We start from the raw sequence: 16,385 nt of genomic DNA on the forward strand, positions 1-16,385 counted from the left end.
GCCATCAGCACCGTACGTCGTCCTGTATGAATTAAAAAAAACAAAAAAACAAAACAAGAATGTGTAAGAGGATAATGTGTTTATGTTGCTGTTAAAACGGCAACACTGCAGGCCGTATGTGTGTGTGTGTATGTGTGCTGTTACTGAACATGCTGTTAAAAAATGAACAAAATAAAAACTGAACAATCTGTCCTGGCAAGCTGATTGTGTTTTTGGCAGTAGCCTTGCTGGGATTGTTTTTGTTTTGTTTTTGTTTTGCTTGTTTTCTGTTTTTTTGTTTTTTGTTTTTTTGTTTGTTTTTTGTTGTAGCTGAAAGTGTGTCTGTTGTGCAGCAGCAGTTTACAGAGAACCAAGCGCAACAGACGGTTATGTATAGGTTTGCACGCACGCACGCACGCATGCACACACACACACACACACACACACACACACACACACACACACACACACAGGAACGCACGCATGGACGTGCAAAAAGGATTTTGTGGACCTCTCACTCCGAAAACTAGTCACCCTTTGTCCTGCACCTTTTCCTGGGATGTGCACAATCTTCACCTTCAACTGCATTAGCACACACACACATACACACACACACACACACACACACACACACACACACACACACACACACACACACACACACACACACACACACACACACACACACACACAAGCATGCACGGACGTGAACGCACAGACGGACGCACAAGCGAGCATGCACACACACACACACACACACACACACACACACACACACACACACACACACACACACACACACACACACACACACACACACACACACACACACACACACACACACACACACACACACACACACACAGACATTTTTTGGTAATTGCACAGTGGAACAAAAGTAATACACAAACAAAGTGAAATGTTGTGACCTCATTTATACCTGTGATTCTGTATTCCGTATTCTTATCTCTTCTCTCATCTCCCTTTAGACTGCAAAGTAAGCCGAGTGTGTCCTGTAAAATATGACAATAGCCTCTCATGTGTATAACATAATGCGTGAAGTAAGTCATACACGGGCCCGAAGTGACCCGTTTTACCCCCTAAGTGTACTTTACCTTCTCAAAACTTGTCTGCATTATGAAAAGCCATTAATATATTATAACCCTAAACTGCAATTGAATTATACAAATCTAAAATTAGGTGGTTCAAAAAACAAAAAACTATGTCTCTGAGTAAAGTGGTTATTAATATTTCATGAAGGTTAAAATAAGGTTAGTATTTAGACCTTCATTTAAAGGTCTTTTCGCATGTAAATTCCATATCTATATTATTTTTGCTGTTTAAGTGGAAAAATATATTTGATACTAAGGGAAGGACATTTCATTTGAGCTAAATTTGATTTCCTTTGAATTAAGAGGTGATTATTGTCAATGAGATGTAGAAGTATTTTGATTAATACTTGATTTGGTTTTTCATTTTTAGATGTATGCTTCTTTACCAACACCTATAAAACAAATCACAATTATATCCACTCAAAAGTACGCCTAGTAAATATCTGTTTATTTGTAATGACCTAGGCGCTACCATAAATCGTACGAGAGCCCGCTATTTTTCACAACAGCCTGCCTATTTCGGCTCGATCAAGAGCCTGCCAAAGACTATTCAAGCCGAGCGCACATGGAAACAGAAACTGGTCTTACAGCGCCATCTAGTGTTGCCTCACAAGTAACGGATGGGGGGAAAGGACAAGGGCAATGCACTCTCATAAAGGACGATATTTTCTGAAATATGTTTGTCTCAAGAACACCTAGGCTTTGGTTACCAAGGCTTGGTAATTGTCCAATATGCGTGCAACACCAAAGATTACAATTATTATAACTTCATTATTGTTGTTTCGTAGTAGCCTAGTTATTGCTGTTGTTGTTGTAGTTGTTGTTGTTGTTGTTGTTATTATTATTATTATTATTATTATTATTATTATTATTATTATTATTATTATTATTCCGGTAATAGGCCTAACTCTGGTAAAATGATGTCAATAACAGTGTAAAACATGTGGCCCAGCCTGGACAATTCAGTGCAACACAGCCACTCTACTATGGCAGTCGAAATTGAGGGGTCATCAAGCGCAATTAATAGGCCTATGTTGTAACAGCCTACCTATCTGAGGTGGTTTTCATATTTACTCCATTGAAAACTAATTGCAATGCCCCAGGACGACGCACGGACCGGTGGCAAATTACTTTACCCAAACCACAGTTTTTTTTTCTTGGCCTATTCCTTCGGGCCCATCTAATTTATATTATATGAATAATTGTTAAAAAAATAAGTCTACTTAGTTTTTTGGTGATAAATCTACCCACGAATAGCATGGCGCTGCACCAACATCGTCGTTTTGTGGCGAGCGCACGCGCCTGTGTCATGGGCCCACTTTCTCCACCAGATGGTACACTTGTTATAGCTCAGGTCTTGCCCATGTCAGGCTCCGGATTGGAAACAAGCAAGTAACGGATCTAAAAGGCCTATCAATGAAAGGAAAATGCTCAATATTTTTCCAAGTTTCTTTTCACAACCAATGAACTTAAATAAATAAAAATAAACAGTGGGGCTCGCCAATGCACGTTAATGGAGATGTCCATTTTGCCGCGTTGTGCGCAATTGCTCGCACCGTAACAGACGCACTATTCTGGGTATGTCAAGAGGGAAAGTTGTTTGAAACGACCTGAACTTTTCTGCGCATGTTATCGGCGGATTACGGCATTTGCCCAATTGGTAGTATTATGAGGAGAAGCCGCACTATTGTCAAATTTAGTCCAGATTGCCGACCCACGACGAAGACATGACTAGTGTAACACTTTATAGTTTTGCTCTCATCTGCATAGCAAGTTTATCAACGTGTCAAAATGTTTCTTTGACCAGTTCTGAAACAAAGGAACGTTTAAATGGGACTGATATACCTAATAACATTACCACATTGGCTCCTGTGTTAGCGACCACTCAAAGCGTGAAGACAACAGATGCGCCAACAACCGTAGCAAATGATGAAACAAAAACGGCAGTGACACATGAGTCTAAAAAACTAGCAAATGCGACTACTCGTGCAAATAGCCAATCTACTACACATCCTCCGACAACAACGACGACTGCAAAGACCACAACCACGACTACGAAGTCTCCTACAACAACTGCCAATAAGTCATCTAAAGGGAACTTCAACACTGAGGACTTGAATGACAAAATCGACAAAAACGTGGAAAGGAGAGTGTGGTACAAACCCGAGGAGAGCGAGCCGCCTGAGTTAGGTGAGACATGAATGGAATTTCTCTGATTATTAAACTTTTATTACTACGACGAGAGTTTATTTGACCGTGCACACAGTCATATTCATGTTAATTAGTTCAGTTTGTTTCTAATGTGGATTTCTTGTTCTTGTTCGCGTTGACAGTTCAATACAATTAATAATTCAACTGCATGTGATATGTTTAAACATCCCGCTCAGTTACATAACAGAACTGAGACAAGACAAATGGGTTGCTTTCCCTATAATTGAGAGCAGATCTATTGGTTTTGCTTAGGTCAAAGGTTATTTTTGGCTCTGTGTTTTAATTGTCTTACACTTTTGAGAAATAGAAGCCCATGCAAAAGCCAAAGGATTTTCTCAACAAGACTCTATCAATAGCCTAATAGAGGTTCAGGTAGCATGGAAAATGTTATCCTTGATATAAAATTGTTAAGCAGAGACAGAAAGTGTGTCAGTAGTGTGTGTGTGTGTGTGTGTGTGTGTGTGTGTGTGTGTGTGTGTGTGTGTGTGTGTGTGTGTGTGTGTGTGTGTGTTTTGGAGGATGCACTGTTGAGATTTCTTACTTATCAGTCACTGATGGAAAACAGATGTAGTCTATGTGACCACAATCACGGTTTCTGAGAAGCCATAACATTTGTCAACGTGTGTGTGTGTGTGTGTGTGTGTGTGTGGCGTGTGTTGTAGCCACCATGCAACTGTGGATTTGTGCTGTTCCACTCTAGCCAGGGACAGGGACATCCGTTAAACAAAACCGTATCGAAGGGAAAACATGTCTCTGTGAAAAAACAAGGGCCAAAGTACCTTTTATTTGCCTTTTATGTGTATTACATTTTTCCTTTGGCTCTAAGGACCCTGCTTGTGTAGCATTTCAGACACATACACATTGCTTCTAATAGGGATGTGAATGGAGGAAAACTCAGCACCATTGTTACAAACATTATCAACATCTCTCTCTCTCTCTGACAGACACACGTGCGCTCACACGCACACACACACACACACATGCACACACACGCGCACATACACACACGGAGACAGAGAGACAGAGATTCGGAGATACATACAGCAACTTGCAATTGCTTTCCACACACACACACACACAAACACACACACACACAAACACACACACACACACACACACACACAAACACACACACACACACACAAACACACACACACGTTCACAGACTCTGCTGGACTGGGTCAAAAATCTAGGTCAACCCAAACCTTCCATGGAAGCCTGGAAGATTTTACCCCTCCCCTCCTCACCTCTCCCTCTCCTCTCGTCTTCCTCTCTTCTCCTCTCCTCTCCTCTCCCTCTCCTCTCCTTTCCCTCTCCTCTCCTCTCCTCTCCTCTCCTCTCCTCTCTCCTCTCCTTTCCCTCTCCTCTCCTCTCCTCTCGTCTCCCTCTCCTTTCCTCTCCTTTCCTCTCCGTCTCCTCACCTCTCCTCTCCTCTCCTCTCCTCTCCTCTCCTCTCCTCTCCTCTCCTCTCCTCTCCTCTCCTCTCCTCTCCTCTCTTTTAAAAGTCCAAGCGCAGTAATCAGTGAGGACTTGCTGAGTCAACCATTCTGCTTCAGCTCAGCTCAGTACTCATTCTGACGCCCTGACTCACTAGCCTACACCAGGCAGCTGCCAATAGAAAACCACAATTAATCCTGCTGTCTCTGTCCAGGCACGGACCCCGGACTCATCCACCCTCCTATATAGTGAAGCAAAGGTGTAAAAAAAGCAAAATAATTATTTTTTCCACCGTAATATTGAATAATTCAACAGTTTACGCATGTGGTGGTTTCTGCACACATCACTCAAGCAACATGAAGGACTGAAGGACATGAAAGACAAGTATTTTGTTGATGCATTTAGTTAGCAGTTGTATACATCAAAGACAAACGGAGGCTCATATGAGATGGAGAGAATTTTGATCTTGTGACGTTGATGTTGTTTGTTCGTTCATGAAATGTGTTTGTTTAAAGCATTTGTTAAAGCATTTGTTGAAGGTAATGGTTGCTCATGGCCCTGCTTTGCCATTTTTGCAGTCGCACTGCTTTGGAGATCCGCAAGGAAAGCAAAGGTAGGGCAGGTGGTGGCCAAAAAAGTGGTGAACAACCCCACGGTGCTGCCCAAGAAACCAGCAGTCACTAAGAATGGCACTGTTGTGAGGAAGCCCTCAACACCACCAGGGAAGCCTACTAAGAAAGTCACTGTAGTTGGAAAACCCAAAGCATCGCTGCCGGTGAGACCCAGTAAAAATGCTACCATAATTGACAAATCACGGACCGTGAAGCCTACCAAAAAAGCCATCATAGCTGTCAAGTCCACAACACCACCGGTAGCAAAGCCCACCCAAAGAGCCCCATTGACAAAGAAACCTGCCCCGTCTTCACCAGTCAAGCCTACTGAAAAAGCTGTCAAAAAGACAACATCTTTCTCACCGGTCACGCCCACTAAACAGGCAGTGAAACTTGGCAAACCAACATCTTCCCCATCAGTGACGCCCACCAAGAAAACTGTCATAATTAGGAAACCAACATTATCTCCGCCAGTCAAACCCACCAAGAAAGCTGTCATCATTGGCAAACCAACATTATCTCCGCCAGTCAAACCCACCAAGAAAGCTGTCATCATTGGCAAACCCACAACTTCTCCAGTGAAGCCAACCAAGAAACCCATCACAAAGCCCACAACACCACCAGCAACAACAACAAAGCCCACTGTAAATTCAACCGCATCAAAGAGACCCACAACACCACCCTCTACAACAGTGAAGCCTACCAAGAAAACCACCATTGTCGGAAAACCCAAACCCTCTCCACCAGTCAAGCCCACTAGAAACGGCACCGTTGTAAAACCCACGCCCACAACACCGGCAGTGAGGCCGAAGGTCAAGCAGACCAAGCCAAGGCGGAGGAGGCCAGTCAGAGTAGAGCCACCGGTATTGCGTATGTATGCAGCTATTTGTAAGCCTCGTCCTATACTACGACAGTGGGAATGGCATTGACATTACAGTATTTCTCAATTGGTTTTCTATTTATATTTCTCGAATCTTACTCGCATTTTGCAAAACATCACGTTCATTTCCAAAAAAGATTTAACAAGTGGCAAAACACCATGGATGACCTGCAAAACCCAATCTCTTGCTCAAAACCCTTAGCCAATCTCTCAAAACCAGGTTTTTGTGTCTGTGAACGTGTCAGAGCCATCAAAATGTTGTCACTGTGTAAATGTTTTGGGGAGTGAGATCTTTCATGGAATATCATAACAAAGCATTTTGCAGAACACGACAAAATCAATTGATGATGTACAAAAACACTGAGAATTGTACACAACCATTTGCATGGCGATGAAAGCATTCGCTAAATGCTGAAAACTAAGAGAAACGTATTTTACCATGTGCACAGGTAACAGCAGGAAGTCACAATTGAACAAGAAGTTTTGAGAATGATTATTCTGTTGTGAGAAATGTACAAAACCAATTGAGAAAAACTGTAATGCCATAATACCATGTGGTAGTATCCCTTTTTGGAGCTGATGGGATCGTCAACGATCCGACTCGCCGCTCGCTGAAACATCTGAACTACATCATAATAACATTGGTATGACAACAGCAAGACTTGGTTACTACCATTGTGGCAACAACAAGCCTACTGTACAGTCTGAATGAAAGAGCTACAGCCTTGTATCATGTTTATGATAGGAGAGAAGAAGATCTTCTCTGTCAGAGGCTTCTTTCATCAGCGGCAGACAGTCAACGCTGCAGTTGTCGCCCTGACCTGCAGATAGGGTGACCAGACGTGCTTCTTTAGGGAGGACCTTCCTTCTTTTCAGTGCCTTGTCCGGCGTAAGGCACAGCATTAAGCCGGACAAAATTGCATTAAAATGCATGAAATTGCATCTAAGAAATGCTATTTTTATTGAGGGAGGACCCCAAACCCCCCCGTCCTAAAATATGTCTTCCTTTTTCCTGCCACGGAGATGGTCACCCTACCTGCAGACTAACATTTGAGCTAGTACACTGTAAAACAATGCAGCCAGTTAAGCCTAAAAAAGTAAGTTGCCCTGCTGACTTAAGTTTGTAAGTTAGCTCAACTTGAGAAAACCCAATTGCAATTAATGGTTTTCCCCTTTAGCTTCCAAACTTAACATGCAATGTTTTACAGTGAGGAGCTGACGTTGGAAAAGCTAAAACATTCATTCACTATGTCTTTTTTCTGTAAGTTCATCAGCGCTAAGCAATGTAACACATCTGTAGGCCTATTGACTCGCACTTTATTTTGATAGCCTTGTTAGACTTTCACAGATAATTTCACAGCAGTCCTCTGGCAGTGATGAACGTGAATAAACAAAGCAAGAGCTACATTTCAGTGCAAGGTACTGTTAGGTTTTGCTTGATGTTGATGGATGGGTAGTTGAGGGTAATTAGACAAGCTGTCAGGTAATTCGTAGCTCACACGTGAATCGCTGAGTGTTTGTGAAGTGTCTTTTTCAGGCTATCCAAATAAAGTAGTCAGACTAACATTAAATGCAACTCACATTTTTGGGGAGGGTTTTTGAGAAGTATCGAGTGTCGACATCTGGAGAGTGCATGGGCTGTCTGAACACGGCCAAAAACAATGTGGCATCCAGCAGGGTCTGATGGCGATGGTTGAGCGTGATCTCTCACTGGGTCAGCCAGACTGCATAATGTCTCTTAGTAATAGAGTGCCAATGTGTTGTTGTTCTGCACTGACTTTGTTCTAGACACAGCATCAAAGGCATTGTAACAGCTTTGTTAATGTGTTAAAGAGGATTTTTGTCTGGAGAAGATATTAAGAGCTGTGTTTTTAACGCTTCCTGGATCATTGAATGTGGAGCAGTGCATCACTAGCCTGTTTATCATCGACTTTCAAATCTCTTCGAGACTCGGTCTGACCAAGAGCATAACAATGAACATTTCCCAAATGCCATTTTCCAAACGGCCTCCCTTGGTTTGCTTATGATTGTTTGCTTTCCAACAAAGGGCGAGGAGTTCCCAATTTTGCGGGAGCTCAGAAAGTACTTGCATTGCTCTTGACCTGACTGTTAGCAACGCTGAAGCTGTTGCGTCTCTAGGAGGGCACGGCCTGGCTAGTGCAGCGCGACAGTGGGACTCAAAAACTGAAACAGCCTTAGCATACTGTAGCTTATTTTGCCTTTAGGCTAGCCTGATAAACCAGCCTAAATGTGAGACCGGAGTAATTTAGTCTGGCCTTGATGAACGATAGAGATTGATGAGAACAACCTGTTGTTTTTTCAAACCGTGCCGGTGCTCTGACCAATCGGTGATCTTTGCCGTTGATGTGCTTTCCCAACGGTGTTGCGAGCTTCGTCGTCACTCCCTCAAAACCCCGCCCGCTTTGATTCAAAATAAATCTCTGTGTTGTGATTGGTTTTGCCAGACTCAGGGCACAGTGTTCAAAACGTTCTCAGATCCGAGGCCAGATCCACTCGAAGCGGAACAATTTTCAGTGTCCAGCGGGTGGTGCTGGTTTACCAGGCCACTGTGCATGCAAAGGAAGGAATTTACACCGTTTGCTTTCAGGCCTCTATAATTTGCTTTTGTTTTGTTTTCTCCCTTACATAACTTTCCAATGAAGTCCTCTGAAGAACTATTTTGCCCTTAGATTCTCCAACCAAGCTCAGTGAAGAACTAACATGTGGTGGTATGCAGGGGTTTCCTGTTGAGTGTGAATGGAAGTCAGTCAAGGCTTGTGCTTTGCCTCTTGAAGACTGCACCAGGCCAGGCCAGGCATTTTCAGAATTTCTTCCCCATCAGTGTTGCCAGATTGGGCGGTTAGCCGCCCAATTGGGCTGCTTGGGATAGCTGTCTGCGGGTAAAAACGGTCAAAAACGGTCATTGGTTGTTTTTTTCCTGCACTTTTGTGGCCATAGAAATCAATACAATTTGGTTGAAATTGGGTGGAATTTAGTGCCTCCAGGCGATTTTTGAGCACTGTTTGGGTTGGAACTGATGAGACACATCTGGCTCCCCATACTCTCTTTTTTCCTTTGTCCCTCTTTCCCCCACAATCTTCCCCTGTCCACACAGACCTGCAGAGGAGTGTTTTTGTCTTCCAGATATGTTTCTTTTCTTCCCTCGTGTGTGTACTAGGGGTCTCTCATTGTGAGTTTGGCTCCGGGCTTCAGCTGGTGACCCCTTCTCTCTGGGAGACTTCCTCCTAGGAACTCGAGATCCCAGGGCCTGGATTGTGGGGGTGTGAGTGAGGGCCTCTCTGCTGGAATTCGCAAAAATGAGAACTTGACTGTGAGGGGGAAAGCACTGCTGTCTACCCTATAAGGGACGGGAGGCATTCTCCCTTTATTTCGCTGTCCCTCTGTTTCTCTCTCTCTCTCTCTCTCTCTCTCTTCTGTCTCTCTCATTCCCTCTCTCTGTCTGTCGAGGTGCCCTACTATGGAGTCCATTGAGAAGGTCTCAATCACATTTTCCCCGCAGCTTGCTTTGTTTGCTTAACCCGTATTCCAAACTCAACATGCAAATGCCCCATGATCCAAGGGGGATGTTATCCTTTTCAAGCCCTGTGGCAGTCAAGAAGATATCTGTATATACTAAGATGGGATGCTGGGCTGGTCTCACACTGTGCACCTCAGTGGCTCCTTGTGCTGGGAGCTCTGTGTGTTAGGGGTCTTACACATTAGGGCGGTAAAGCGTCGCGGAACGGCCGCGATTTTTACCGGCGTCGGTGAAAATACATTGAAACTTATCTGTCCTTACACACCAACTGGCGGTAGTCGGGCGTCAGTGGCGCGGGAGCCGGCTCCGCGCCGCGCTGCATTTGGAAAATAGAACTCGAGCGTATTTTTCACGCCGGCGACCGGCGGTGTCTCATTCAAATGAATCGCAAAGTAGCATGCTAGCTTTGGCTGTGGGGAGGGTTTTGAACAGGACTAGCCGCACACGCCGACACTGTCAGTGTGAAAGGCAGAGAAAAACACACCGGCCGAAACTAAGCAGAAAGACTGCGTATGTCCCGCGACTGTTCCGTTCGGCTTTGGTATGTTTGACCCCTTACGGTCTCCATCTGCAGCACCAGCAAAGCATGAACACAAAGTCATGGTAAATGGACATGCATGCACTTTTCCCACTCCTTTGAGCACTCAAAGCACTTTACATGTAACTGTATGCCTCACGTTCACCCATTCACACTCACATTCACTCACTGGTGGACGTTTGTTCCATGCAGGGTACCACCCTGTCACCAGAGGCAATTTGGGGTGAAGTATCTTGCTCAAGGACACATTGGTGGGGGATCAGGCGAAGCGGGGCTTGAGACTGCAACTTTCTGGTCGTCAAACAGACTCCTCTATCAACTAACCCACCGCCACTAGGTTGTGGGTCTTGAGACCACTGATCATTGGTCTGATGTAGCTGAACCACTGCACATAAACTGCAGTGATAAGACCCTTTTGCTCATTTCCTATCTGCAAAGCTTTTTTCCAGATTTTGCACTGATGAAGGTCTGAGGACCGAAACGTTTGTAATGCACCCCCACTTGGTAACACTTAATTGTATTTTTGTTTAAGTTGATGAATTAAACACCTTTCCTGCATCGGCAAGTCTTGGTGTGCGAGTTCTCTTCCTCTTCCTGTTTTCTACAACACCCAGAACCCACGAACCCACAAGGCCTGGAGTAATTGGCGCGACACCCTTCCTGACCTGATCTGCAAAGCTCAAACAATTTTACTTCATGTCGAAAAAGTGCTTACGGTATCTTCTCCTTCTCGGCCAAAAGTTGATTGCGCAGAGTTCATCCTTGTTCATCATCAGAGTTCATCATTCAAGAGGAGGGAGAGGAAAGAAGGATGAGGGGGAGGGGGAGGAGGAAGAGGAGGAGAAAAGTTGCAAAGATTACTGTGGCATGGAGTGGGAGGAGAAGAGGTTGAGAAAGAGGGGGTCGGACTCGTGAGGTGCCAGAACCAACAGACGCTGATAAGTTTGCACTCTTGATCCGTGACAGTGCACTCAACTGGAGAGATCCAGTGGGCTTCAAAGGCACAAGGGTATTCAGAATTTATACAAACACGGGATAGACGGAGAGAGAGAGACAGACAGAGAGAGAGAGAGAGACCTTGGCTGTGGATGTTTGTGTATGTTTAGATGGCCAGTGAACCCAGTTGAACTTCTCAAACAATGAAAGCCTGTCTGCTTTCTCAGTTGGTGAGATGGTAATTTCGCCGAAAACATTGAGACAAAAAAACAGACGGGGAAAAATGGGAGGCCATTTTTCCCCGTCTGTTTTTTTTGTCTCAATGTTTTCACTCTATTTTCTTTCCCTGTCAGCCTTTCACTCATTCACATGTATGTTGTGTAATATAGCAGCACAGCTATACCTCTGATATAATGCACACGGATTCTATGTACCATCACGGCGAGAAATTTCAGTGATTGGCAGACAGAAAACAATGTACAGTATCTATATACTGGCATGTCAGTGCTCCTCTGGGGTGCATTTCTCGAGACCATAGTTGCTAACTACATTAGCTACTTTGTTGTCTGCAATGCAATTTCCCATTGGCAACTACCTAAGTTGCTAACTGGCTAACAACTGCGCTTTCGAGAAACGCTCGAACGCTGGATTGCTCCTCTGACATTGTTTGGTGTCAGAATGCAATGATGCGGCAAGGACATTTCTGCATTCTGTGCTTGCATACACCTATGACTGCCACAGACTATGATTACCCCCTTGTCACAGTCTGTTTGCTATCTAAATACGCATCATACTAATCCGGCGAAACTCTATCGTTAACAATAACACAGAGGAGCTGTAAGCTTTATTCCTATTCCCATTGGTGTGAATGACTCACTGTTCTTCCTTTTCTCCCAGCATGCCCTCCGCTTGGGCTGGAGTCTCTGAGGGTGAAGGACGCCCAGCTGCAGTCGTCCACGTACCAGCGCAGAGGGCTGGGGCCTCATCGAGGCAGACTCAACATCCAGGTGGGATCGCAAAGGAAAATTGTTCATTTACCCCAGGGGTCGGGAACCTTTGTTTCGAGGGCCGTTCGTGGCCCTTGAGGCCGTTTCATCCGCCCCCCGATATAGTTTTAATGTTATGCAGCCTCACATGAAATATGACATATTTTGTAAAGGAAACTTAGAAAATACATTTGCAATACAATTAAGGTATATTCAGGGGACCTAGATAAGGTGGGTGCTGTTTTAAAGCTAGCTGCCTTCAATATAGGCCTAAAGTGCAGGAAGAAACCCTGGTTTGTGTTCGTAATACGGCCCTCGGAGGACTTTTACGGCCCTCGGATGAATTTGAAGTGGCCCCTCGAATGAAAAAGGTTCCCCACCCCTGGTTTAACCCTTCAGTCAAAAAAGACACATACATAGATAACATAGATGAAAACATAGATAAAACTCCCACACACTAATCATTAAGCACTTTTTAGTTAGTCCTCTATGTACAAGCGCAGAGGGCTCGGGGCTCATCGAGGCAGACTCCACATCCAGGTGGGTATGAGAGGGATCACAAAGAAAATATTAGTTGACGCAGAGGTTCTGTTATAACCTTAAGACTGGCTCAAACTACACGATTCTCGGCCCAATTCTCGGCTGAAAACCCCCCTTACGACAATCGCTGGAACGTTACCCCCCAGGACCATCGCAAGCGATTGTCGGGAAAGATTTCCTCGTCGTGGCCGACGTTCTAAGATAGAACTTTGGCAGCTCAAAGAGTCGCTGATCGCAAGTCGTAGAAATCAAACAGTGTTTGATATTTGCGACTGGAAATAGAACGTCGGGCATTGTCTCGGTGGTTGCGAGCAGGGATAAGATTGACAGTTGCGATTCTCTTCTAGTGTGCGGTGCACCCTGACGCCAAAATCGGACACACAATCGCTAGTCGTGTAGTTTGAGCCTGGCTTTATGGTCACCAAAATTGGTAATGAACAAGTCTTGATCGGTTACTGAAGACGTTGTTATGATGTAGTTGAGTGTTTTCCACAAAGAGTGAAGAGGTCAGTTGACAGGCCCATCAGCAGTAAGAGGCTACTTTAAAGGATCACTTCAGCCCATTTCAATGTGCTGTTGTATTGCTCACACTACCCTTGACTTGTCAGTACCCGGTGATGCTGTATTTTTTGGCTCAGCCCTCTCCGAGATATGAGCTATTCTAATGGGGGCAGCTTTTGTTTACATTAAAAAAAACATAGGCCTACTCCAAATGTTTTCCCAAAAGGTATCGCTGTTTGCTAGTTGTCTGCTGATGTTGCATAACCTTTTGGATGTTTTTGGGAATAAGTAAAAATGTTTTTCTTGAAATTTAAACAAACACACCTGCCCCCATTACAATGACCAGGATCTCAGAAAAGGCTGAAGAAAAAAAAAATCTCAGGTACTGACAAGTCCAGGGTAGTGTGAGCATTACAACTGCATGTTGAAATTGGCTGAAGTTATCCTTTAACACTTAAGTCAAAAAAATGGATGAAAATACTGCATTCTCTTGCTTATTTTCTTAGCTAAAAAGTTTAATGCACAATGTCCAATAAAGTCAGATGTTGAAAAGTAATCGTTTAATCTCAACACACACTCGCTCTTTTTAGTTAAATACTGTGGTTAACATTGAGATTAAACCATTGTATTCACTATGTCTGTGGCTCCTCCACAGACTGGAGATCATTGATATACACGGAAAACGACTCTTCTCCATCCATCAGTGTTGTCTTACTGTACCTCAGTTATGTCTGCAGGGCACTATAGATCTCACTACACTCTCCATATGTTGACAGGTATTTAGCGTGCTTAATGCCCAGGCTCTGTGGTTTTCTGGGGCCCAGCAATGCATCTACTTTATCGGTTTATTATGGCATTAATGCACTCTTCTGATAGTTTGATCAATAATGCGCTGTGTGTGCGTGTGTGCGTGTGCATTCGTGTGCGTGTGTGTGTGTGTGCATGAGTGCGTGCGTTCGTGTGTTTGTGTCTGTGTGTGTGTGTGCGCGTGTGCATTTGTGTGCGTGTGCGTGTGCATTCGTGTGCATTCGTGTGCATTCGTGTGCGTGTATGTGTGTGTGTGCATGAGTGCGTGTATTCGTGTGTTTCTGTGTGTGTGTGTGTGTTTGTGTCTGTGTGTGTGTGTGTTTGTGTCTGTGTGTGTGTGTGTGTTCATGTTGTGTCTATAGTCTGGCGTTGAGGATGGAGACATCTATGACGGGGCGTGGTGCTCGTCCTATGAGGACCAGAAGCAGTGGCTGCAGGTGGACGCCCGCAGGCAGACCAACTTCACGGGGGTCATACTGCAAGGTCGCGCCTCCATCTGGAGGTCAGTGTTACGCCCCCCCCTGCCCAGGGCTGAGAGTATTCAGGCTCCATGCCTGACTTCAGGCTTGACAGAGTTTGCAAAAATAAAAACATTGATAATAATTAGCCGTTAGTTTATTCTTATCTCAGAAAGTGTTCCAGGTTCAGGGTTTTCTTGTACTATCAGGCTTGAATAATAGTCATACACAGGCTATTAAATGTTTGAGTTATGTGTCAAAATAGGCCTAGGGCCTACGTTACGTCACTGCAGTATCTTGTCGTCGTCGTTAGAGCAGGGAAAAAAGTTCAGGCTCAGGATTTTTTTTCACTATCACCCCTGGCCCTGCCTCTTAGCTAACGATGAATGAGCTGTGATTAAAAGTGATGTAAGGGACGTTGTGCGCACATCTAGTAAAACAGGTGCTGGATCAAACAAAGACGCGTAGAAGAAGAGTGAAAAATACGTTCCGGTTGAGGTTGAAATGTTGTGTTGAATAAATCGATGAGCAGCAACAGTGTGTGGATGTTTCCTTCTTCTTCTAAAAGAGCAATGATTCTCAAACTGTGGGCTGGGGCCCACTGGTAGGTCCTGACGTATTCCCAGTGGGCTTTGAAATCATTTTCAATAAATCAAAACTATATTTTTGTTTGTTGCTGATGGCTATTTATTTGAGTTGTATTGTTTACGGGGTCAGAGATGAGTCCCAAACATTTTGGGAAAAGGTTGGGAATCCTTGATAAAAGACCACATCTCTGATAACCTGTTCATGCAGAACCACTAGTGTTATAAGCTTGTTGATGCCAAAATGGTAATGGTAATGATCAGTCTTTATATGTATTTACTTACAGTAAAACTCTATGTAATGCCGTAGCAATGTAGCTATGGTGTAGTTCATAACTTCCAATGAACACAAAGAATCCATTGCTCCTCGGTAGACTGTCTGTATTTCTTGGGCCTGGCCTTGCATGACATATTGAGCATGACAGTCAGCTTAGCAGTTCAATGAATTGAACAGACCTCAGATATTTGGCTTTACAGTAGTATCAATTATAGTTCTGTCATTTCTGTCATAAAAAAACAACTAAAGCTGTTTTAAGTGCAACTGAATGGAAAATGTTCAGAGTTTATATTCTTTTCCAGCTGGGACTTTGTGACTTCCTATAAGGTCCAGGTCAGCAATGACACCATCAATTGGAAGCCATGCATGAATGGAACAGAGGAGGCCGTAAGTACACGATTACCCATTTTCAATACTGTAACTATATTCATGTCCCTGTTGGCTTCTCATATACTGTAATACAGTGATTCTCAAAGTGTGGTCCGCGCCAGAGCTCAGGTGGTCCGCGAGAAGATTTCTACTTTTCGAAGACAAGCTAACAGACTATATTTGTAGCCTTATTACAAAGCTAAACATAACTGAAGTATGATTTTCACTACAATAAGTCAGGCTTGTAAAAGTGAATAAAAAGTAAGTGATATAAATCGAAATTAGCACAGTCAAATTAGCACCCGTCAACTGTCAATTCAGTTGATAGGTGGTCCCTGAACATATTTTGAGGGACAAAGTGGTTCTCTGCCTGAAAAAGTTTGGGAACCACTGCTGTAATACATATGTCATTGTCAAGACAGCAGACTTTGTCCGTGGCAGAAGAGGACATTAAATAGGTCACAAATTACACACAAGCACAGTGCATTTTGCAATGCTAATTTAACATTTAGTTAGTGAGAGAGTAAAAAGTAACACTTTTAAGCAGTAGGTCCTAGTGTTGACGTAACACTGCAAAAATGTACTGTGCACATTGACTTTGCTGTCACATAATCACACTGG

General features: G+C 43.9%; 1 protein-coding gene across 1 annotated transcript in view; it reads left to right on the forward strand.

Moving 5' to 3' along the window:
• The first annotated feature begins 2,757 nt into the window (after window positions 1-2,757).
• LOC134440342 (probable carboxypeptidase X1) overlaps window positions 2,758-16,385 on the forward strand; it is a 35,081-nt gene continuing 21,453 nt past the window's right edge. The window contains exons 1-4 of the mRNA XM_063190378.1: window positions 2,758-3,281; window positions 12,140-12,249; window positions 14,439-14,578; window positions 15,698-15,782. Of these exons, the coding sequence (XP_063046448.1) occupies window positions 2,819-3,281; window positions 12,140-12,249; window positions 14,439-14,578; window positions 15,698-15,782 (798 nt within the window). The 5' untranslated portion in view covers window positions 2,758-2,818. The remainder of the gene's footprint in view (window positions 3,282-12,139; window positions 12,250-14,438; window positions 14,579-15,697; window positions 15,783-16,385) is intronic.

The sequence above is a fragment of the Engraulis encrasicolus genome, chromosome 23, assembly GCF_034702125.1.
Source record: "Engraulis encrasicolus isolate BLACKSEA-1 chromosome 23, IST_EnEncr_1.0, whole genome shotgun sequence".
In the NCBI taxonomy this organism is placed as follows: Eukaryota; Metazoa; Chordata; class Actinopteri; order Clupeiformes; family Engraulidae; genus Engraulis; species Engraulis encrasicolus.